This window comes from Oncorhynchus mykiss, chromosome 1 (assembly GCF_057628025.1).
Source record: "Oncorhynchus mykiss isolate SJ-2025 chromosome 1, ASM5762802v1, whole genome shotgun sequence".
Taxonomy (NCBI): Eukaryota; Metazoa; Chordata; class Actinopteri; order Salmoniformes; family Salmonidae; genus Oncorhynchus; species Oncorhynchus mykiss.
This window is the reverse complement of record NC_143022.1, coordinates 78,152,442-78,176,962: the sequence shown is the minus strand read 5'-3', so window position 1 is coordinate 78,176,962 and position 24,521 is coordinate 78,152,442. Positions and strand designations below refer to the sequence as shown.

Below are 24,521 nucleotides of genomic sequence, written 5' to 3'. Positions count from 1 at the left end.
CAGGAGAAAGTGAGAGAGAGGAATATAGAGCGATAGAAATGGGGGGAGAGCAAGAGAGAGAGAGTGAGAGAGAAAGGGTGATTTATGAGCTAGGATTAGTTTTTCCTTAGCTACTTCAATAAACATGTTAAGGAAAGTTACGGATGTACTCATCTTAGATCTCCAAACATGGAAGACTTTCATCAAGTGGTCCTGATCATTTGTGGCGCTCTACTGACCTGGTCCCCATAGCGTGATGCACTGTTGCTCATGAGTCTGGCAGATGCCGTTGTAGCAGTATCCATCCACGTTGTGGCAGGAGTGACCGTCGTGCAGGTACACGTTGGCAGGGCAGTGGGGATTGGCACCAGTACAGAACTCTGGCAAATCACAGGAGTTACTGGACTCTCGACACGGTGTGCCAGCAGGCTTCAGCTGCAGAGAGAAAACACACACGCACAGACACCAACAAACACCCCCGACAGCCAGCCCACACACACACACACACACACACACACACACACACACACACACACACACACACACACACACACACACACACACACACACTGTGAGGGCACTGTGCTTGAATACAGCTTCATGTATTGGCTTAAAAGTCCCTGGAAACGAAATGTCTTAATTTTTTACTGTAAACACATGGTTGTGTAATACTTGTCAATGGAGAAGAGATAATTAGATTCCCACTCTTTATCATTTTGACTGGGAGGGAAAGAGTCAGAAAGAGACAGAGAGCAAAAGTGCAAGGGAGAGGGAGGGAAAGAGAAAGACAGTTGGGAGAGGTATAAAAAGAGAAACAGAAAGAGTAGTCGTACCCTGCAGTCCTCGCAGCACTGTCCGTGGGCGCACACGGCATTTCCCTTCAGGGTGCAGGTGGTGGCATTGCAGCAGGGGTTCATGCATTCCTGAGTGACACAAAACAAAGCAACACATGGACCTGATTAATGGTCTGGACCCCCAACTCTCAGCTGCTGCTGCTGTGTCCATCTCAGATCAGTGTTCCAGCTCAGGGAGAGCACATCCTGTAGGGAATCCATTGACTGTAGCCCTGGAGTCCCACAGTGCAGCCCCTTAACACTGTGAGCTAAAGCCTGGAGACACAATAGCACAGAACAAACCAACAGGAGAGAGGCCATTCTCTGTCAGGGTCAGACAGGCAAGAGGCCATTCTCTGTCAGGGTCAGACAGGAGAGAGGCCCTTCTCTGTCAGGGTCAGACAGGCGAGAGGCCATTCTCTGTCAGGGTCAGACAGGAGAGAGGCCCTTCTCTGTCAGGGTCAGACAGGCGAAAGATCATTCTCTTGGAGCGGTCAGACAGGAGAGAGACCATTCTCTGTCAGGGTAAACATATCTTCAGCTCATATGTTTTGGATTTGTGGTTGGCTTTGTTGTTAAAACAACATTATGTTTTGATGTCCCTTGCGTTGCCTGTCTATACAATGGGTGGGTGGATGGGGAGTTCCAGAGCTCAAGCTCAGCTGTGGTGATTGAGATGGTGTATTGTAGGTTGGGAAGGGGGTGTGGTAGGTTAAGGGGGCTTTGGTTGAGGTTTCATTGAGGGTGAAGGTAGTGAAAGGATCTTGTAATTGAGTGGCTGGTGGGGTGAGCTGGGGTTGGTGAGCTTTGAGGCCCCTGAGTCCTGGAGATTACAAACATGTAACACAATGGAAGGAAATGGAGAGCTGGCCACAGAGGGAAAGAGGTGAAGAGGGCGAAGGGTGGGTTAGAGAGAGACAGATAGGTGTCGGAGAGTGAATGACGAGGTGATGGAGCGAGAAATGAACTGGGATTGAGATTGAGAGGGAGAGAGGGGTAAAAGTACAAGGCTAATTAAAGAGATTAAGTGAAGGACAGCGTGAAAGAGCACAGAACGGTGTTAAAAACCTTTCATTAGAGGACAAACGCCATCAACTTCCTTTTCCAGGCCACAACAGAGTCCCGGCTACAACCATCTCTTCTTCGTCTTCACTTCCCAACAAGACCCTGGTACGTTGACTCTGTGGCCTGACAAGGTGTTGATGCTGATGGGTCAGGACTAGAGGTGGTCTAGTTGGCCACTGCTGCTCTGTGGAAGGGAGTTTTATGGGGTTGGCTGTGCTCTTGTGGCCTGACGTCAGCCTATTGTTTTGTTCGTGGGAAGAGAGGGGTGCTTTGATCCCCCGGTCCAACTGGGACCACGGCCCACCACACCAGGCCTCTGGTGACGTCACTGGGTCACGGAGGGGCACAGGGAGGTAATGGAACAGCAGTATTCCAAACCACACAGCTGGTATTAGGGTGTTATAATCATTGCCTGATTGGAAATACCTCATACTGTAATTGAGGGGATTCTGGTCCCATCATTACTTGATAAATCTGTAAACACTTGAGACCAAAATGACATCAGTGTGTATCATCGGAGTAGACTCAAGAACAGAGATATGTTTATTAGCATAGCCACTGGATGCCACAGTAAATTAGACGTCTGAGAGGAGTGGATATGTATCTACAGAGAGAGAAAGAGGATTATGTGAATGTATGATGGAATGGGAATGCTAAAACAGTTCAATTGTCTGCATATCAAATGCATCTTCATCAAACGCCTCCCTAATGGCGTCCTTAACCATCCTGAAGACGACAACAACACTCTCACATCCAGTTAATTACCTGCTTTCTTGTTGCTCTGTTTGAAGAGTTACACCTAAGCACATTGCCAGAGGGATTTCTCATGTTCTCTGGGATGTGAGAGCAGCTGCTGCAATGGTTGTGAGTTAGAGTGATGCTGTATGCTGCTCCAGTACCTGTTCCCCAGATGTGGGTCTGGACTGGTTTGGACTTGTTTCAGTTCCCATGGCAACCATGTCAGTGTAGTGCTCTGTTGTTTTGATGGCAGAGACAAAGAAAGCTCCACGTCGCCCTGATTACTCTCTTGTTTGTTAGGATTGTCACAAATTTGGACGGCTCACTTGATTAATGAGCAAATGAACAGGACGTGACATCATCATGGCACAGAATCAGATAAATGCTCGGCACACATGGGAGGCTGACAGGGAGAAGGGTCTGGGTAAATAGTTGCAAATGGCTTAGGTTCTCCGGTGGTTTGTTGTGTTACTGTATGCATGGAGTCGTTTTACACATCTATGTCATTGCCTTTGTGGCAAAATAACATTGACAGTAGGACATGCAACTACACGTATATAACATTTGAATTTTCTTGTGCTGTGTTCTGGGTGATTGCTTGTATTTACTGTGTGCCATTTGTTGCAATTCTTTGCGGGTGTTAATGGTTTGTTGTAGTTTTCTGTGTTCTTTAGTGTGGATAGTGACTGCTGGTCCATTGTGTCAGCATGTAAGCTATCGGTAGCTATAGCTACAATATAATATAACAGAAATAATTGCTTCTCTGCGTTCTGTGCAGTTGTACCTCCAGTTCTCCACAGTCACACTCCTCTCCCTCCTCCACGTATCCATTGCCACACTTCTGTCCCCCGTACAGCACCTTGACCTCAGGCATGTTGTACAGACACATCCCCACTCCCTTCTCCAGACTGGCTGCCAGGTCCTTCTTACTGCAGGTGCTGAATACCGTAGGAAATGGGTACCTGAGGGATAAAGACAGAGGAAACTTGTTGAGTGCAAAGTGTTGCTATGCAGATACACTGTTACATTAAACTTGCTGTGGGCACAAACCTGTGATATGGGCACACGCAATCTGGCAAGCTCCTGATGTTCAAGGTCAGAGTTTCCATAGAATAGTCCAACAGGCTATTACGTGACCTGATTCATTCCTGTATGCTTGTCATTCCTAGTTAAAGTATGCTCATATTTTTAAGCCTTGAAAGGTTAACTTAGGACAAGTAAATGTACACATGCCAGAAAGTAGCGAACCCAGACAGAGCTCAGACTGAAACTATAAAGGCTCTGCTGGCTTGTTCATTCATAAGGCCTCGGCACATATTTAACGGTCTACTGACATCAGATGAGTTCCGATTTGACACAGTTTCATAAGCACAAAGACACACAAACAGACAAATGTTCAATACAACAAAGATGCAGCATGGTTTGCAAGCTACTTATTTTCATAAATATTTATCCGCTGCTCAGGCAGACCTTAGCCTTCGATCACAGAGGAGGTTGGGTAATCTGGGCCGTTTGAAGCAACAGGCTTTTGAAGAGATGGGCTATGGGAAAATTACACATGCCTCTTAGAATTGGTCTGTGTGTCTTCGACAACAACATAATATTTGCTTATACATTGCGGTGAAGAATATTTTAAACATGATGATTAGACCTTATCCACATGCAGTACATTATATCTCTACATGACTTTTTACCAGTCTGTGTATGTCTACATAAGTAAGAAAGTTAAAAAAAAACTATAATAAAAATAAATTCAAAATGTCATTGTATGCTATAGCGTTAAGATTTCCCTTCACTGGAACTAAGGGGCCTAGCCCCAACCATGAAAAACAGACCCAGACCATTTTTACTCCTCCACCAAACTTGACAGTTGGCACTATGCATTGGGGCAAGTAGTGTTCTCCTGGCATCCGCCAAACCCAGATTTGTCTGTCGGACTGCCAGATGGTGAAGTGAGATTCATCACTTTTACACTGCTCCAGAGTCCAATGGCAGCGAGCTTTACACCACTCCACCCAACGCTTGGCTTTGTGCATGGTGATCTTAAGCTTGTGTGCAGCTGCTCGGCCAAGGAAACCAATTTCATGAAGCTCCCGACCAACAGATCTTGTGCTGACACTACTTCCAGAGGCAGTTTGGAACTCGGTAGTGAGTGTTGCAACCCGAGGACAGGCGATTTTTATGCTCTACGCGCTTCAGCACTCAGCGGTTCCGTTCTGTGAGCTTGTGTGGCCTACCACTTCGCGGCTGAGCAGTTGTTGCTCCTGGACGTTTACACTTCACAATAACAGCAGAAATTTGACGAACTGACTTGTTGGAAAGGTGGAATCCTATGACAGTGCCACGTTGAAAGTTACTGAGCTCTTCAGTAAGGCCATTCTACTGCCAATGTTTGTCTATGGAGATGTGTGTTCGATTTTATATACCTGTCAGCAACATGTGTGCCTGAAATTGCAGAATCCACTCATTTGAAGGGGTATCCAAATATATATATTTTTTTATAGTGTAAACTGTATGTATACATAAGTAGAAAAGTAAGAAATAAAAACATCCTAAATGTGGACAAAAAATATGTCTGTAACAGCTGTCCTCCCTGGGGTTTCTGTGCTGTCAGAGTGTTTTCCTCAGGCTGTACTGTACGTACCGAACAACCAACCAACCACAGGACAGACGGATACACACTGCTGCTTCACCTCATTATCAACCCCTGTCCTCCTCTAACCTCCCTCCCATCACCCTGACAACTCTGACAGTAGGAGACTAAAGCCAAAGAACAGAACACTGGACGTGACAAATCTGTAATAACAGTACTAGACATGGCAGCAGGTGGGCTGAGCCAGAGACACACAGGCCTATATGGCCACTTTACTGTTTCACTCTAGGCTGGTTCACCTTCAGTATGTAAAGCTGGCTAATGATACAGTATGAAGGAGTGGTATTGGCACAAGCGACTGGCACAAAAGAAAATGCTTTGAGTAAGCCTGGTATTTGAGAGTGAGCGGTGTTGTGAGTGGTGAAGTTGATGGAGGGTTGGCTTTTGGACAGGCGGCAGTTTCAAAAGCCTTTTTAAGACCAACAGAAGTTTAGAAGGACTGGTACTAAACTAGGACGTTGGTTTGGGCCGAGCAAGATGGTCAGGAGGGTGACCGCTGGCATGGGATTGTGGAACAGCTGACATACAGCTGACATCAGACATGACTGCTTCAAAGAGTCAGAGGACTAAAAGGACTGAGAGTCTTGGCACTGGGTGGACCAGGTTGGTGAACTTGACATTGTGTGAACCAAAGAAGGTTTGAGGCTAAACCTTGACGTTAGACAGAATCACTTCCTTTAATGTGACACAGACTCGGGTTGTAGCTAAAACTTGGCATCAGGTTTGTGAGGGCATCTGTGATGCTTCTCCTCAGCCTAGGGGGGATTTGGCAGCTGTAATTCTATGGACGTTGCACTGTCATCAGTTCACTCTTTAGTGGGCCCGCTAGGGGCCAAGAGATAAGGGGAGCTAGCCAGGAAACACACTGTGCCCCCTCCTTACTACTGAGGAAAAACCCACTGAACTCTCACTCACTACAACTCCCTGGGAGTAGACATCGTGCTGTCCTACACAGTCCACCCATCACCTCTGAAACACCTCTGTGAGTATCAAGTGTATCTTCGCCTCCCAGTGATGACCAGCACCACGCCAACCTGTCTGCTTCATTCATCCACTTGGTTCTAAGTATGTTTACCTCAAAAGAACAGGGTCTACAAACTACACAGAGCTTGGCTGCTCTTTAGGGGGGAACCAAAGTGAGATGGAGCAGGCCTACACCAAGCCACTGGGCAGGCCCTCGTAAATAGCATGCTTGCTGCTGATAACACACCAGAGTGGTGGAGACCCCTGATCTGTGTGGGGAAAAACACAATACTTAACTCCACTAGCAGACAAAGCAATCTGCTGCGACCAGCCTAAGACCGTCCATCATCTCCTACCCAGCTGAGCACCCAGAGAAGGTCCACCAGGCCTAGGGAGAGGTGTGGGCCCTGCTCGCTAGTCCCCTCTAGTCCTTTAATACAGCTATGGAATGTGGATCCCCCTACACCCTAGTGACTGTTGTTACAGCTGATGCCACGTGCCGGCTACGCAGTCCAGAAAATGATATTACGAGGAACTATACGTTAGCTTAAAACACCCACGTTTTCTCCATGAGCAGTCAAGCAATGTAGATCTAATTAGGACTAGGAGGTGTTGGGGCGTTGGGGCAGATGCCACATATTGGTCGTAGAGTATATCCATTTCAAACATAGTCATCTTGCAGGGCTTGATTGACAGCCAGTATGAGAGTCAATAGGAGTTGTTATTTCACAAGTAAATAAGGTTATTCATAAAAGCTGACACAGAAGCTAATTCATATTCTGATCACGCCTTGATAGCTCATATGATGAATGGCCGTTCATATCTTACTTAGAGCAGTGGCAATGATGACAGACAGCATCTTTTGTACTCCCCGGGGCTCAAACGCTGACAGCCTTTGTCATTACTAACAGGAGTTCAATGCCAGGCAGACACACAGATGGAAAGAGCAAATGGATATCATCTGATGTGCTCTTTCGTCAGCAGGACTGATCTATAGGAAATTACACTGAATTAATTACCATTTTTTTCTTGGAATGCTTTGAAAGTAAAGGGGGGAAGAACAATCTGCAGTCATTTTCAGGTTGCCAATGTAACATGTCTCCTCCTCTGCAGCAACAACAACAAGGCCTAGTAAGTCTCCGTTGACTTCTGACATAGAGGATTTTGGGACCATCTGCATCTGTGCTCATGTCACAAATGCAGAGGTATCACAGTCACACTGATATGGCAACATTGTACTGAGGCAGAGTTGGGGCTGTTACCGCTGGTGACTAACAGTAGCGCTTCTCTGAATCTAGCCTACATCAGTGGGCCCAGAAGACTGTTGTTAGTCTGATCAAGTCAAACAAGGAGCCACTGGGTTCAGTGGCTGAGTAAATGCCACGGCGGATAGGGGGCATGGATGTCTGTTGACAATGGAGGTACTAGAACGGGATGTTTTCCTCTGTGGGAGTGAAACACCATGCTGTCTTTGGGTCTCTTTACACAGGAGACTAGAACAGCCATCTGTGCCTCGAAACCTTGCTCCAAAACTAACTATGTTGGTGAGACCAGTCTAACCTTTAAGCAGATGTGGAACTATGCTGTAGTGTTGGCACTGGTCCACTCAGACAGTTAAGGGAACTGTGTACCCCTCGAATCCAGCCCAGGGCATTACCCAAAACATCTGCTCATCAACCACCAACTTTCTCTAGATTCTCCACAACATAAAAGTATACTGTTACTCACAGACACAGATGCACGGACGCATGTTGGCGCTCAACTCAGTCAACCAACCCCATAATTAGTAATGTTCCCTCAATTTCCATCCTACCTTGACACTGGTAGTAATTTTCCCCCTCTCCAGAGGTTCACCATGAGTGTGCAGCCCAGTTTTACACCCTGCTGTGGGTCTGGGCTCTTCTAAATTACACATGATACAGCCACATAACTGGGACTACCACTAGCTGCCACAAATGACACAATCCACTAGCATGACAAGTACCCACATTTACATTTTACATTTGAGTCATTTAGCAGATGCTCTTATCCAGAGCGACTTACAGGAGCAATTAGGGTTAAGTGCCTTTCAGCTAGTCGGCTCAGGGATTTGAACCAGCGACCTTTCGGTTACTTGTCCGATGCTCTTATCCACTTTTAAGCCCCCACATCAAACACCATCCCTGTGGCTTTCTCAGCTCTTGCTCTAAGTATTGTCGTACTTCAAATCTGGAGGCAAGTCAACACATCTCTCTTTGGGATCTACTGTAGGTGCTGTATTCAAACAACACCCCTAACTTTATATCCCCACTAAGCAAGCCCACCACATCTCTCTTTGGGATCTACTGTAGGTGCTGTATTCAAACAACACCCCTAACTTTATATCCACACTAAGCAAGCCCACCACATCTCTGTCTCTCTTTGGGATCTACTGTAGGTGCTGTATTCAAACAACACCCCTAACTTTATATCCCCACTAAGCAAGCCCACCACATCTCTGTCTCTCTTTGGGATCTACTGTAGGTGCTGTATTCAAACAACACCCCTAACTTTATATCCCCACTAAGCAAGCCCACCACATCTCTGTCTCTCTCTCTCTTCCTCCTATCTCTCGCACTGTTCTACTATAACAAATAAAACACTGTAAATAAAAAAGGCACAGTTCCCTCAGTGTTTGTCTAGCCTGGTAAAAACCTCCTCTGTGGATCTCACTCTGAGCCCTGTTCCTCATTACAGCTGGCAGCGTCAGTGATAATCACGTCATTTAGATGCAGCCTGTCCTTCGCTCCATTAGCAAGTCTGACTAAAGAATGTCCCCGACACAACACCCAGGCAGCTACACAGGGTTCACTGTCTGCCTGCTCCTCACATTCTGAGAATGCATCAGGACTGAGGGATAGATAGAGACAGAGTGCACTGTGGGTAAAGAAGGCATAAAACGGTGAGGAGGAAATTAGTTTCGGATTGGATTGCTGAAATGACTGGTTTTGTCAACAAGCCACTGTAAATTCAGCCCGGAGGAGGATGTGTTTGACTGGCTGAAATAAGGCATTGCATATCCAGCTGATGTACTGTGTGTTTATTGGTGTATGATGTGTGCACACACACGCACACACGCACAGACACGCACACACAGACATGCAGACACACAGTGTGTATATTCAGTATACACACTAAGACAGAATGTCAGTTGCTATGCCTTATTCCTTGTCTCGTGTGTGCTCAGTGGCCTTTCAGCTGAAGTGAACTGAGGACGATGAAGGATTGTTCCCATTGGTCCCTGATACTGTTGAAATAGGGCATTGTCTGAGTTCTATTCTGACTGGGGTTTAACCCTGAGGTTCTCGAGTAGAACATACAGAGAGAAACAATGTCTTCCCTCAGAAAAAGACAGGGTAGTACAGTATTGCTTTATCTGACCTATCTTGCACAAAGTGTATCAATCAAAGCACATGTTGTGTTAACATATGAAATAGCCGTCTCCCAAAACTAACTTCAAAGAAACTAGATTATTTTGCATGTACTTATTAAGGTCCTGCATACTCTAATAGTGGTGAAGGATGCTTATGCATTCATTTCATGCCTTAATGGATCATTTTCGGTCACACTTTGTTCTGCTTGCTAAGGTTACAATTAGGGTTAGAATAGGGTTTGGGTTAGGGCTTGGGAAGAGGTATGTTTAGGGTTAGGATAAGGGTTTGGGTTAGGGCTAGGGAAGAGATACCTTTAGGGTTAGGATAAGGGTTTGGGTTAGGGCTAGGGAAGAGATACCTTTAGGGTTAGGATAAGGGTTTGGGTTAGGGCTAGGGAAGAGGTACGTTTAGGGTTAGGATAAGGGTTAAGGTTAGGGTTAGTTGAAATGTTACTGATAGTCTGTAGAGCATCTACAGATGGATTATCCAAATAAAGTGTTACCCAATTTTTTTCAATTAATGTTGCATGAGGATAACTGAATGAGCTCAATGCCAACTGGTGCACACAGTTTTCGGCTGGCCTATTTTTTAGGTAAAAGGTCGTATTATTTTCTCTGGCTGACACTCGAAGGGCGGATAATGTCTTTCGCTTATTCAAAGACCTGCTGGCATTTTCGAAGGATGCCCTCGCAAGCCCTGTGCGGTTTCCTCCCAGTGGGTCGCTATGTTGTTTTATGAGCACATCATTGAGAATTGTGTTACTGTGTTTTTCATGGCCTGGCTCCAATGACAACGGTGAGAGCCTGGTCCAGTGAAAACACAGCAAGCCCAGAGACAAGAGGGGCCGTCGTCAAACAGGCTGTGAATCAGCTGCGTCCGACTGCCGCCCACAACCCTCAGATCCTACCCATGATCCTCAGCGGCACAGTTCCGAACAGGAGGCAGCGACGCGTCCTTTAACTAAGCCCCCCTCGGATGTACTGCTCAGGAAGCAGCTGAATTTCTACATTTCCAATTCTGATGGCAATAACAGACTCCACTGCTTGGGCACCCGTCTGTCTATCTACCTGGCCTATAGTTTCCTCTTTTCCCTCCTCTTTCCCTCTCTCACAAGGCTGTAAAATACATCCCAAACACATCCATCCGTCTGCAAGTCCACTCATCAGATAAAACAAATTGCCATCAGATCAAGGGTGAAATCTCATAATACGCGCAGGGTACACCTTATCTGACTACTGTTTACTAAGGAACAGTCACATGGTCCATCACTCGCGGCAGCTGCATTATCACGAGATTCCAGGCTGGGAACGGGGAGAGAATCTGTGAGCAGCCTCTCTGTCTTCAGGCTGGGAGGTTGGTCCCAGCCCTCAGCAAGATGCATGACCATCCACACATTAACAATGACACACACAGGGAGCTAGTGTTTACATGAGATAACCCTGTATAAGCCGGCAGGTGATTCATCTTGTCTATATGGTCTGTTAACACAAGGTTCAAAAAAGTAGCTAATTTATTCAGAAAAGTTGGGGAATGAATGGGACTTCATTTGCATGCTGGTAAAGTATACGGCTGATTTGGGAGTTAAAGGCTAAGTTAAACTGCTACACATTGATGAGACAAAAGGGACTATCAGAGTTTAGACGGAAAATGAAAATTACAAGGTTGATGTAACCATTTCAATTCGAGCCAGTACAGACAAACTGAAATTGACTGGAATTGGTATAGCTGACCTACCATCCAGTTTTTATAGCACATTTTTATACACAGTTTTTATAATCCATTAATATGAATGGACTGGACCATTGGCATCACTCACCCAGTGGAGGGGGTCATGATACAGCCCCCGCGGTCCACTGTCATCCTGCAGCCACACCCCCGCTCTGGAGTGTCGTGGTTCATGCCAAAGTTGTGCCCCAGCTCATGTGCTAAAGTCACAGCCGCGCCCAGGGGATTATCCGAATGATCCTACAGAAAAAAACACATTCATATTCTGTCGAAAAAACGAAATGGAGAAAAAACACAACTGAGAAAACACATTTCTGTACTTTGTTCTGTGAATCTTTCTGAAAACCATACAATTAGTAACTATTGTATAATGACTGCTTTGTGTCATGTCTAGCAGGAATAGCTAAGTAGAAGCACAATATTTAGTTCATTGAGCTCGGCGGATATTCATCGACTGTTTGGAAGATAATGGTTGTTGCATAGAGTAAACAGCTACAAGGTACAGTAATACAGTTCACTACACATCTACACATCCATCTTAGTTCGCTTGACTCTACAGGCTCACAGTGGTTCCATTAGGTGCCACTGATCCACATGTCATTAGAGATTCTGCACATGGAGGATGGGAGCTCATCGGAGGCTGTCTGCTGTTCCCTCACCAGCCCCAACCAACCCCAATCACACACTACTGCCGGTGGGGACAGATGCTGGGGAGCAATATAAACCTGCTGCATTATGACATTTTAGTGCACCGATAAGCTAGACCACTGTCCTTCAGAAGGAGACAGGGCAGAGGGAGGGGAGGGGGTGTAGTGAGATAGGGAGAAGGACAGAGGGAGGGGAGGGGGTGTAGAGAGATAGGGAGAAGGGCAGAGGGAGGGGGTGTAGAGAGATAGGGAGAAGGGCAGAGTGAGGGGAGGGGGTGTAGAGCAATAGGGAGAAGGGCAGTGTGAGGGGAGGGGGTGTAGAGAAATAGGGAGAAGGGCAGAGTGAGGGGAGGGGGTGTAGAGAGATAGGGAGAAGGGCAGAGTGAGGAAACCCAGGAGAAATTGGACAAACGTATCAGACAGAGAAATGCAGAGATGAGTGCAGAGTGAGAATGGAATGAGACTGAAAAAAAGAGTGGCAAAGACACTGAGACACAAAGAGAAGAAAGTGAGGGAACACTAGAAGTGAAGGTAAGTGTACAGCAGCACACACAATGGCGGTATAAATTATGAAGGTCCCTCCCCATGGAACTTTACCCACTATGTGCGTGTGTGTCTTTATTAAGCCACACCAGGTGAACCACAGCCACTAAGCCATAAATGATGTATAGACACACACACACACACACACACACACACACACACACACACACACACACACACACACACACACACACACACACACACACACACACACACACACACACACCAAGCTCTGAATTTAATAGGGGAAACTGGAGACAGAAAGACTTGTCTCAGTCATATAATGTTTCCCCTACATGTATGTGGACGCTGTCATCCAACGTGACGTAACGAGGCACACAAAGTAGGCATATGAATCAGCCATAGGTCCCTATGTCTCTAGATAGCCCCACAACTAGTCTGATTTCAGGTGGTGTGTACAGAGGCCTTGATTATTGGCCATGAGAAACGCATTCCTTTCCTCTTTAAAAAGGAGGGCCCTGATTACGGAGCCGCATGGCGGGACCAGTTTCCTGGGGTTTTAGAGGAAGAACACTATGTCTCTCACAGCCCTGTCATGTTTATGAGAGGTCTCATGGATGTCACTGAATGGTGCGGAACATACTGAACGCATCACGGCTGAGTGCCCCCGTCACAAGCACTGTAATTGTAGAATCAATGAGAGGGAATTGACGTAGTCGAAGTCAGTCAGAGCCTTCTAGGCTAGCTGCGATGGGGACAACACGATAGGGTTAGTTTGGTCATGAAAGGGTTTTACGGTCTTTCTGATATCGTTTCCAGACATACAGGGGGATATTTTATCTCCCAAAACAAGATGATTGTATTTTGTATTCTTTAACAACCAAACATTTGTTTAAAAACCCAGTGAAGTACAAACTGTGAAATTCAACCTACATGTGGAGTAAATAAAGAGGGTTGGAGTTAATTATAACATATGGTGGAATATGAAGAGGTTTGGCCCTATAACTCCATACATGGTTCTGTAATCCTGCTCCAAGCCTTCGCCATGTGTGAGTAATCGGAAGAACAAACATCTGGAAATATCCAGCCAACCCTGGCCAGAAGAAAAATATATCTATTAAAGAGATTTTCTGGTACTTTTGTATACTTTTTGTCCAGTAGTTGTGAAAGTAGCGCTCGCGAGACAAAAGTTGCGTACTACATCATTAATGTGCAGATATATGCATCACGTTATTGCTCTCTCTCGCTCTGCTGTGTGTACATCTTGCTAACTGTCACTCAAATGGAGAGGGGCTGAAGCTTTATTGGCTAGAACTTGAATTGCTAGAGGGCTGGCCCACATGGGGAAAATGGTATCAGGTGATACAGCGGGGATGGAAACACAGCTCACTTTGCTCATTGAACTTAACTGTGTGGGTAGTGCGTGGTAGTGAGTAAAGGGCATTCTATTTTGACCTATTGTATGTCCTGGCACAAATAATGTATCAGCCCTCATAAACATTTGAATGCGTCTTGTTTAAGCTCTGTGACTTACCTCAAACCCACATCGGCCTACATTTATAACTGGACTGGTTGGTTCAATTATTTCAAATGACCTTGGATGGTGTGTGTGTGTGTATGTGTATGTGTATGTGTATGTGTATGTGTATGTGTGTGTGGGTGTGTGTGTGTGTGTGTGTGTGTGTGTGTGTGTGTGTGTGTGTGTGTGTGTGTGTGTGTGTGTGTGTATGTGTATGTGTATGTGTATGTGTATGTGTATGTGTATGTGTATGTGTGTGTGTGTGTGTGTGTGTGTGTGTGTGTGTGTGTGTGTGTGTATGTGTGTGTGTGTGTGCGCGTGATTGCATCTGTGTGTACATGGGTGTGAATATCCTGGTGTTTACATCATTTCCTCCGACCCTCCACCAAACAATGAACGGTGAACACATTTTCTTTACACGGTGCCTCTGGATAGCGATAAGCTGAGCTCTGAACAATATCAATGCAGTTGATAGCATCAGACTGAATAGAGGAGGAACACCAAGGTTCAGCTCATACTTACCATGACGATGCCTCCAGACTGCTCCACTGTACACATGCTCATGATGGGGGCCATGCCAATGGTGGTACCCTGGAAGTACACCCCACTGGGGGGAAGGGGATCGAGGAGAGGTATAGATGGTGACTTCAGGGATTAAATACATACGAATAATCCAATCATAGCCTATTCGTATCCCAAATCACAAACAAGGGAATTGTACTGTATGGGAGGTAGAACTTGCGTGTGTCTCTTTGTCTGAGTGTGTGCTTCATGTGTGTGATTATGCGTTCATGTGTACTGTAGGATCTCCACCTGATGAGCTGAGCGTTGTCGTGTGATTTTGTAGGCAGTAGTTTGACTTTCCTCCAGTCTAGGAACTCATGCAGGGTGTTGAAGGGGTCCTGAGTGACAGGACACTTATCAGCGTCGCTCCACACCTCCAGGCCCACTAGGGCCACACGGATGTTCAGGACCCTATAGAACTGAGGAGGAGGAGGAGAAGGCCAGTGAGTAGAAGGATGCATATGTAAATCTGTCCAACAATGTATTTTTGGACAGATTTACATAAACATGTAGTATGGATGACTTGCTTGGGACCCTCATACTAGCGATCTATCGATAGCTGTAAAATACAATTTTAGATAGACTAAAATCAGTTGTGAGACACTGACAGTAATATATTAGCCTGATGTGGCATTAATCTTTACTGCCAGAGGTATTTCTATTTTAAACATAAGATGGATCTCTGCTGTGCATTGGGAGGTGGAGGTTTTACCTTGTCCACGTAATTGGCTATCTCTGCCAGTCTCTGCTTCACCCTCTCAACGTCCTTCCCCTGTTTCTGAAACTGAACACACAACCACCAGGTTAACATTATTAGACGTTAGGAAGCAAAGAAGGACAAGAATAGCGGATGAGTGCATAAGATAATGCCCATAATATACAGTACTGAAAACTGGGTTCAATATCATTTGAACAAGTGTGACCGTGAGACACCGCCACGTCGAGACATTTACCTCCATTTCTTTCCACACAAACGGACTGATTGTTTTGGTACACCAACTTTTCCAACATGACTATTGCTATGATCATTGTTATTTTTATATCATATAATCATTATTATAGTATTCTTTATGTTAGCTTCATAAGAACACAAACGCTCCAGAGTCTGGTTATCATATAATTTACTGCCAACCTGTTCTACTCACCCCCTTCTTTGTGAACTGGGATCCTCAAAGGACATCGTTTAAGGGGAATCTCCCATTTAAGGAGTGTTTTGAAAGTTTATCGTAAACGCTAATGTGTGTGCTAATTATACCTTAGAGTTAAGTGTTAGCCATTGTAATGTCAACTGTGCAATAGTATTGCCATTCAAGTGTATTACCATTCAATTGTACAAGGCAAGCAGATCTTCTGCTTGTCGAGGTCACATGCTGTTACTAAAACTCTGCCAAATACTCAGATATGTGAGTAATGTGAGTAGTTAATGGGCATTTTACCCTGTGTTTGAGGTCTCTGGCCTTAGGCCCCAAGTCAAGGCTATTTAGCTATTTTTATTTTTTGGCACAAGTAAGTTCATTTATATTTTTTCAACAAAGTATTTTTGGAAACTATTTGTTCTCAGTTTTTCTCATCATGTATATTTTCTCCTTTACACAAGCTAGTACAGTATAATACTACTTCTATGCAGTAAGGGCCCATAAGTTCCAGATACCCTGTATCTTCAACCTGTCTGAGAGAGAAGGCATAACACGTCGGACAGGTTGTCAAGCTGCGATCAATCTGGATCTGGGCTGATCTCACAGTGGGAAAGAAACAATTGGCAAGTCAACGGGGAGCATGTGCACTGGCAGAAATAGCATGTAAGAGGCGTCGGATGCAATCAATGTTGAGACAGACTCTCCTTTTTCATCCCACTGTGCATCCACCTGCTTGAGTGTCCTAAGTGTAAGCCTACTTAACCGAACCATCCAACCTGCCCCTTATAGAGCTGAAGAAGCAAATGGGTTCTCTCCTCCTCTCTTCAAGTTCAGGTCAACAGCATCAGCTAGGGGCAGCCAAGGGAAATCCCAGTGCGAGCCTTTCTCTCCTTCTTCTGCATCCACACCGTTTCCTGTTTCCTGTCTAGTCCACTGGGGAATCATTCAGCACTTCCTGTGGAATACGGCTGCCACCGACGACCACACTGATTGCAGCAGCACACTGACCTAATTCTGCCGTTACCAAGGTGGATTTGTTCTTGCGTTCTTAGTCTCGCCTATTTTCTGCAGCAAAGTCTGTGTGGCTTACATCCTCATGCCCATCTCTAGCCATTGTGAATGGGCAAACCACATAGGCATGGTAATCATGAGGGCTGATGACAGGACTTTTATACATGCATTATAAATACATTATAGATACATTACCTCTCTGTTGTCTGCAACGATGACCAGCTCTACATATTTGGTAGTTTTCTGAGCATGCCTCTTGTTCTGTGATGCAGAAAGAGGGAGAGAGGGAGAGAGGGGGGGGGGGGGGGGGACATGGGATTCTAAATTTAACCACCCTTCTCAAGATCCTTCATGGTCTTTTTTGAGCACTGTAAACAACGCACACTTACGCACAACTTCCTGTGAGTCCACAGTGGGTTCTTTATGTTAAAGCTACTTCAAAAACATTGCTTATTAATCTTTCAAAAGGCTTCTGTCACGGCATCACCTTTGATTTCAACTTCGCATTAACCGCCTACACACCGGTGGTGAAAGCTTCACAAAAAAAGCCTATTATTCATCTGCTGAGTCACACAGACAGCAGACGCTTTTCTATGAAATATCTATATCCTATTTTAGTACTCCTGTGTTTTTCATAGAGAGATTTTAAAGCATTAGCATTGAAAGCTGCTGATTCACTGTGTCAGTGAGTGTCTTGGTTATTGTTTCTGAGGGAAAAGGGAGGACCAGGATTAAGGGTGGATGCAGGTACTGTGGTAGTGGCAGATGGACCTGTTTACCTGCTACGTGGTGACTGGTGTGGGGAGCAGAGCCCACGCTCCTGCCCTGGCCCTGATATAGGACTCTGGAGCCAGGGTGAGAGGGAGAGAGTAAGGCCAAGGTTGGATCTCTACCATGGTTCATGTGCTGGTCTGACCTCCAATCCAGGTACAAAACCAATCCAGTTTAAGCCCTGGTTCCTGATCAGACAATCACAGCCACAGCGTAACATTGCTGTCATTGTATTTAATCGATCCTAGTGCCCCAAAAAGCTATGTTTTACCAACAAAAGTATGTTTGATCCTACCTCTAATGCAATAGCTATAAAGGCAAGCATTAGTTTACAAATGAACATGTAACATCTCCCTAAGGCTTCCCATTACAAAACAAAAATAATATCAACCTGTTTCAAATGGTGGCATGTTGATTCCCCCGTTCATGAAAGATGGCCTCCTGTTCACTCTGTTATCAAACCCAGAACCCTGTGTACAGCTGGTATCAGAAAGCTATCTGGACGACAACGTCACACGTCCTTTAGCCCACGTTCCAGACCAACTAAAACATCAATCCATTATCAAGCTCTGCCTTTTCAACACTTCTACATCTAATGATTCTTCCTGGGAGCTTCATCACGAACAGTGTTGTTATTAATGGAATCCTACAATATTACTAAAGTGGTATTTGAGGGAGGTTATCTGAATGGTCGGATGAAAAACTCAGATGCTGCTGAAGTTGATGACGAGCCTTACCCTGGTACTGAATGTTCTGAAAGGGCTTCTCAGATGGTTGTCAGGGGTAACAGAGGACATGTTGAAGCCATGACCACAGGTTCCGGGGGTCAGGTTGAGGTTTTCCCCTCGGTAGATGATGTGTTTATTATTGTCCTGGTACAACGATGGTTCAAGGATGAAGGTCTTATTTTCAAGTGAGATGAAACCCCTGGAAGAGAAGGGAAGACAAGGTACAGTAATGCTGTTCAACAGATCTGGCATAATGCATTGGCAGTGTGGACAGGGCAGTATGTGACCTGATTCTATAATACAAAATGATCATGAGCTATGTGGAAAACAAGTCAATGATTAAGGTATTTCTCTATGATAAGGATGTGGTTCTTTAATCTGGTGTTAGCAAATAAAACCCAAAAGTCTGGCATGAATCACATATCAGGCCTAGTTTCAGGAGGGCAAATACATTGCAGATGGTGTGTTTTAAAACCCAAATCATTTCTCAATTCCACATGTTTACTTTCCTGGCTGTGAGGAGTGCGGGTGGGTCAATTTTCTGGACCTTTTACACAATTACTACATGAACATGGTTTTACACATAAAAAAAACATCTTACCGGTTTTGAATGAATATGGTATAACCCACAATGTTCCTTGGTTCCTTGAGATGTGTAAAGGCTGTGGGCTCTGCCCCAGTCACTCCCTAGCCACACACATAGTCACTTCCTAGGGTGTGTTCAGCTCGCTTCAACATTTTCTACGTTGTGTGACAGTTTGTATTGAACGACACATTTCCTCAAAACGGTGTGCACCGTTCTTCAACAGCCTTTGAGGTAGATTTGCTCCTGTTTGGTGGGTGTGGCGAGTTGTGGCCGAATCAATATGGGTGTGACCATCTGAAATCTCAAAACTCATGCAGCAAACTATATTTATGGTAACTGCCCTAAGAGCCACAATAATCACAGCTTTTTCCCACTGGTCGTTCAGTACAGTACCGTTTCCGTTGAGTTTAACATTGCACCCTGTTCTGTCATACTGAACGTAACCCTGGTGTGAGTGTGTCAGGAAGGGGGAAGCCATCTTGATTATTGACTGCATTTGTGGGCAGAAATTTTTGTAACTAGGAAACTGTTTATAGTTGAAAGGTTATTTCTAAGGCTTACTGATACATTTGTTTTTTTCCCTCTGTACTACCTTTCCTTTGGATTAATACACAGCCTAACAACTCAACTGGAAAAATCTTTATTTCCTTTCTTGCGGCTGGATTATTTAGATTTGAGCTTTTTTGAGGGACTGAACTAATGGCTCTTAGTGCAATAACTCAGTCAATGTAAATGGACCCACTGACCTACAGTAGATTCAACTGCCCGAAATGTGTTCTTAGGCCAACCAAAACTCTGAAACAATTTGTTTTGGCATCAAAGCCAAGCCACATATTGCTCGTCAAACATCTGTCTGCCTCAAGGATTTTGTCATGAGGTACAAGATTTGAAAAAAGAAAGCATTACCAGTAAAACTCCATTGGGGTGGACTCTTCAGCCACAGCAATACTTCTAGTTCAGGTGTATTACCGCTAAATGTTCCTAGTCATTAGCTTTTATTGTGTTGTTAAAAGGATAATGGCATATTAAACGTTTTCTCGTCACATAATGCATCTGTAGTTTTGGGGTAATTAAACAGGAGATGAGCGTACATCAGCAGGCTTTCTGTTGCTGTTACCACTCAGTCAGGCAGGCAGCTTTATTACTTCCAGGTGGCTATTAGGCACAGACACATGCCCAGAGGAGAGGACAGACACGTAGGCCATCATTGTAAATAATAATTTGTTCTTAACTGACTTGCTTAGATAAATAAAGGTTAAATAAAAAATGTTATAAAAATAATCACTGGGTGGCCCAGACCAAGTCCATTTTCTCTGTCTAGGGATCGCTTATATCCTCTGGTGGACTCCTATACTCTTGGGTAAGTGGACACTCATACCTGATTGTTGACAGAGCTTTAAGGGCCAGTTACACAGCATGTCTGACTGAGGCTGCTGGGATCTTATAGAGTGAAGTGTTACTTACCGGAGGCCAGAGCAGGTGCTGAGAGTGACGTCAGAGTTAGCGTGGCCCTCCACTTCTCCATGGTAGTAGCAGTTCTTCTAAAAAACACCACCATGGCACTCAAATCAGATTTGAACTGTGTCAGGACGTTCTTCACTATGCTATAGTATAGGGTAAATCCATTTGAATTCAAACACTTTTTGACAGCAACCATTTTGATATGAATGAAATGTTTGTCATTTCCAATTTGAAATTTGACTTGATTTGCACAAATGAAAATGCCCATTAATTATAATCCACTTAATAATTCACATTTCCTTTTGCGGCAGGTTCATTTTCCTGCTGTAGCAAACTGGCTCAAATTAAGATCCTACATCTGTATTGAAATCTTAGAACTATAGATAATAGGGGGCGCTAGTGATCAAGACATGGAGTAGGTCATGTTTTTCCGAGCTCATGCTGAAATTGCATTTTTTGTTAATATATTTTTTTTTACTTTGACCCAAAAAGAACTAGGAAACACAGCCATTGAATGACTTGCTTTACTCTGTTCAACTTTCATTTGTGTTTTAATGTGTAAATGCCGCATAACCTGCAAAAGTTTATGTTTCATCGGAGTCACTGACGAACGAGAAAACACTAGGCCCAAGACGAGGAGCTTGTGTGCTTCAACAAATGGATTTGAAGGCCGAGATTCTTGCTTCTCCATCTATACTCAAGTCGGAACTCAAGGAGGCGCTCAGTGAGGACTTTCATTTTATTAAGTCGAAATTACAAGCAGTCAAGAATGAGCTCACAAAGCATACAGCAATGGTTCGTACTGAACTGGATACAGTTAAGAAAACTGTCTCCGACATGGAACAAGGCTTGTCAACATGCTCGGACGACACGACTATGCTACAGACGCGATGAGAAGCTCGAAACTGATGTGGCTAGCGTTAAGGAACAATTTATACATCTACAAGGTTATATGCGAAGATCCAATTTCAGGATCATGGAGGTAGCTGAGGACCAGGGCTCAAGTTCTACTTCATCGGTCTCAAAGTTATTGAAGGAAGCCCTGAAATTGGATAAATACATCCTTGTAGACTGCTCACATCGGGGCTCTCAAGCAAGAAAGCCTGTCGGAAAACCTTGCGTCATTGTGGCTAAACTACACTACTTTCAGGATTGTATTGATATTTTTCGGCGTGCCAGAGAATTAGGCCCACTTTGATGCAACGGAGCATCCATCTCTATCTTCTCAGACTATGCCCCCAGCGTTGCTTGTGACCGTGCCGCTTCAACAATGTCAAGAGTCTGCTCTGTGAACGGACCAACGTTAGGTTTGGTGTAGCTTTTCCCTTTTCCTGCCTGGCTCCGTATAACATACAACAGCACAGAGAAAGAGTTCAAAGACCCCATAAGGCGATGGTCTTTGTAAAGACGAATATTCTACCAAGGTCAGATGAAGCAAATTACTGAATGTTTACCTATTTGGCGATTAGGGTAATGGATGAATGTTTCTACCACTGCAGACTCAGTCTCTCTTTTGTAGATACTGTATAGCGTTGCCAGTGGTATCAGTTGATATTGTTATTATTAGGTAATGTTAGTGCCTTAGTTCTGGTGAGTCAAATGTCCTTTTGTTTTAACATGTTATTACCATGAAGCTGCTCATGTCTATTTGCTGTAAGATGTCATTTATAAAATGTTTTATACTTTCTTTTAAAACAGCCTAGTTTTGGGTTGTAAATAAGTCATTCTTATTTATTTATTATGCGCAACTTCTTCTAAATCCTTCATTATTTCAGCAGGGCTCTCTTCTCAATAGGTTTAGTATTCCCCACTACAAGCACATCATGTGTGTATATCTTTGTGTGTGGATTAGCGATTACCTTGTTCTATTAGGTGGCCAAGGTGACCAGGGTGGGTTTACTTTTCTATACCAGACTTCAGAGTATTGTTTTTTATGTTTTTTAATTCTTCTTCAAATGTTGGGTTTTTCTTTGCTATTTTTGGAAAAAATGTAATGGATTAGTTGTTATTGTAATCTGGCATCTATCCTTTTCCCACCTGACTTTACATGGCTAAGCCTAATGTCATGAGAGGGACATCTGGTTGCTCGGTCATTTTTGCTAGCTGGAATGATAAATCTTTAAAACACCCAGTGAAATGTAAAAGGTTTCTTTCTCATTTAAATCACCTTAAAGTAGATATGGCCTTTCTTCAGGAGACACATCTCTGCACTTTCGACCACTCTCGTTTAAAACTAGAGGAGCAGCCATTTTAATTAATAAAAACATACCGTTCGCAATGTCAAGTGCAGAGGCAGACTCAGCAGGCCGTTTCATTATAGCAGTAGGAAGACTGTATATCACACCTGTTATCTTGGCTAACATTTATGCACCAAATTGGGATAACAGTTCATTCTTCACAAATGTATTTTCTCGATTACCAAATATGGACACACACCACCTAATACTAGGTAGTGATATGAATTGTGTACTGCAGCCCAATCTGGATCATAGCTCTCCTAAGGTATCATCTTCATCAAAGACAGTATCTACAATTCAGCTATTTCTTAAGACATATGGCATATTTGATGTGTTGTGTTTCCACAATCCCACAGCTAGGAAGTAATATTTTTCTCACCAATTCATAAGACCGTCTCACGTATAGAGTACTTTTTCCTAGACAATAGATTTCTGCCACTTATCGCGAGTGTGATTACCAAGCTTTAATAATTTTGGATCATTCTCCGCTCACTATGAAACTACTTATACCAAATAAACAACCTAATTATTGCCCCTGGCGGCTTAAATCACTACTGCTATCAGAAGAAACCTTTGTTGCTTTTATAACATCTCAAATTGAACTATTTCTCGATCTTAATCTAACCCCTGGACTGTCGCCTACAGCAGTAAGGTCTTCATTGATTCCCAATCTAAGGGGCCAAATTATTACGTACATCGCAAGATTAACGAAGTGCAACATTCCACACCTAGGGGAACTTACAAATAAAATATTGGATTTGGATATGGCATATTCACACTCTTTACTAAAACAATGTTTGACACTTCAGAATTTGATGTTCTTTCAACTCGACAAGCTCAAAATCGAATTAGTAAATCTCGATACCAAAATGATAAACATGGAGAGAAATCAGGGAAAATGCAAGCACACCAGCTGCGTCAGAGAACCGCAAATCAAACCATAGCTGAGATAACTGACAAGCTGGGTAACACATGTATTGATCATTTAGAGGTCAATTCATGCTTTCATAACTTTTACTCACAATTATACACTTTGGAATCCGCTGGCAATGCTACCTTACTCAACACTTTTTTTGAGAACTTAGATATTCCTACAGTTGAACCTGAGATAGCTGCTGATTTAGAAGAACAGCTCTCCGTAGAAGAGATTGTGTTGGCAATTAAATCTATGCAGTGTGGTAAATCCCCTGGACCTGACGGATTTCAGAGCAAATTCCCCCAAAAAATCTCAGATCAACTCTCTCCTCTCTTGCTTTCCAAATTTGAGTAATTATTCTCCTCAAACTCTTTACCCTCAACAATTTCACTTATTCTGAAAAAGGAAGAAAACACTGTTGAGTGTGGTTCATATAGGCCCATTTCTTTACTGAATCGTAATGTAGAGATACTTTCTAAAATGATTGCCTGCCATTTTGAGTCAGAGTTTCCCTCCATTATCTCGACAGATCAAACTGGTTTCATTAAAAATGGTCATTCTTTTTTCAACATCAGTAGTCTTTATAATATGCTTTTTATTCCCTCTTCATCTGACACTCCAGAGATATTGTTATCAATTGGGCGGAGTTGGATTATCTATTTTATACTCTCAAACAATTTGGAAGTATTATTAACAAACAATACATTCTCTCCATTATTATACCGCCGTTTCATGTCTAGTCTGGAAAAGGGATCTCCTCACCGAACATGTACATTGATACAGATTTTGCATCTTTTGAGCAGTTAGTTCAAAAGTTCAATATTCCTAGATCCCATTTCTTTGTATCTTCATACTCTAGTCACGTCCCATCATTTATTCTTTATTTTATTTCACCTTTATTTAACCAGGTAGGCCAGTTGAGAACAAGTTCTCAATTACAACTGCGACCTGGCCAAGATAAAGCCAAGCAGTGCGACAAAAACAACAACACAGAGTTACACATGGGATAAACGAGTCAATAACACAATAGAAAATCTGTATACAGTGTGTGCAAATGAAGTAAGGCAATAAATAGGCCACAGTGTCGAAGTAA

At 43.9% G+C, this 24,521-nt stretch overlaps 1 protein-coding gene across 2 annotated transcripts in view; it reads right to left on the bottom strand.

Annotated features, from left to right (window-relative positions):
• LOC110529328 (disintegrin and metalloproteinase domain-containing protein 12) overlaps positions 1–24,521 on the bottom strand; it is a 145,548-nt gene that overhangs the window by 24,916 nt on the left and 96,111 nt on the right. For both annotated transcript variants that reach the window (XM_021611461.3, XM_021611468.3), the window contains exons 5-14: positions 20,279–20,355; positions 18,238–18,427; positions 16,925–16,990; positions 15,295–15,366; positions 14,832–15,001; positions 14,541–14,625; positions 11,440–11,588; positions 3,400–3,577; positions 813–902; positions 219–414 (exon numbers count right to left, since the gene is read on the bottom strand). In XM_021611461.3, the coding sequence (XP_021467136.2) occupies positions 219–414; positions 813–902; positions 3,400–3,577; positions 11,440–11,588; positions 14,541–14,625; positions 14,832–15,001; positions 15,295–15,366; positions 16,925–16,990; positions 18,238–18,427; positions 20,279–20,355 (1,273 nt within the window). The remainder of the gene's footprint in view (positions 1–218; positions 415–812; positions 903–3,399; positions 3,578–11,439; positions 11,589–14,540; positions 14,626–14,831; positions 15,002–15,294; positions 15,367–16,924; positions 16,991–18,237; positions 18,428–20,278; positions 20,356–24,521) is intronic.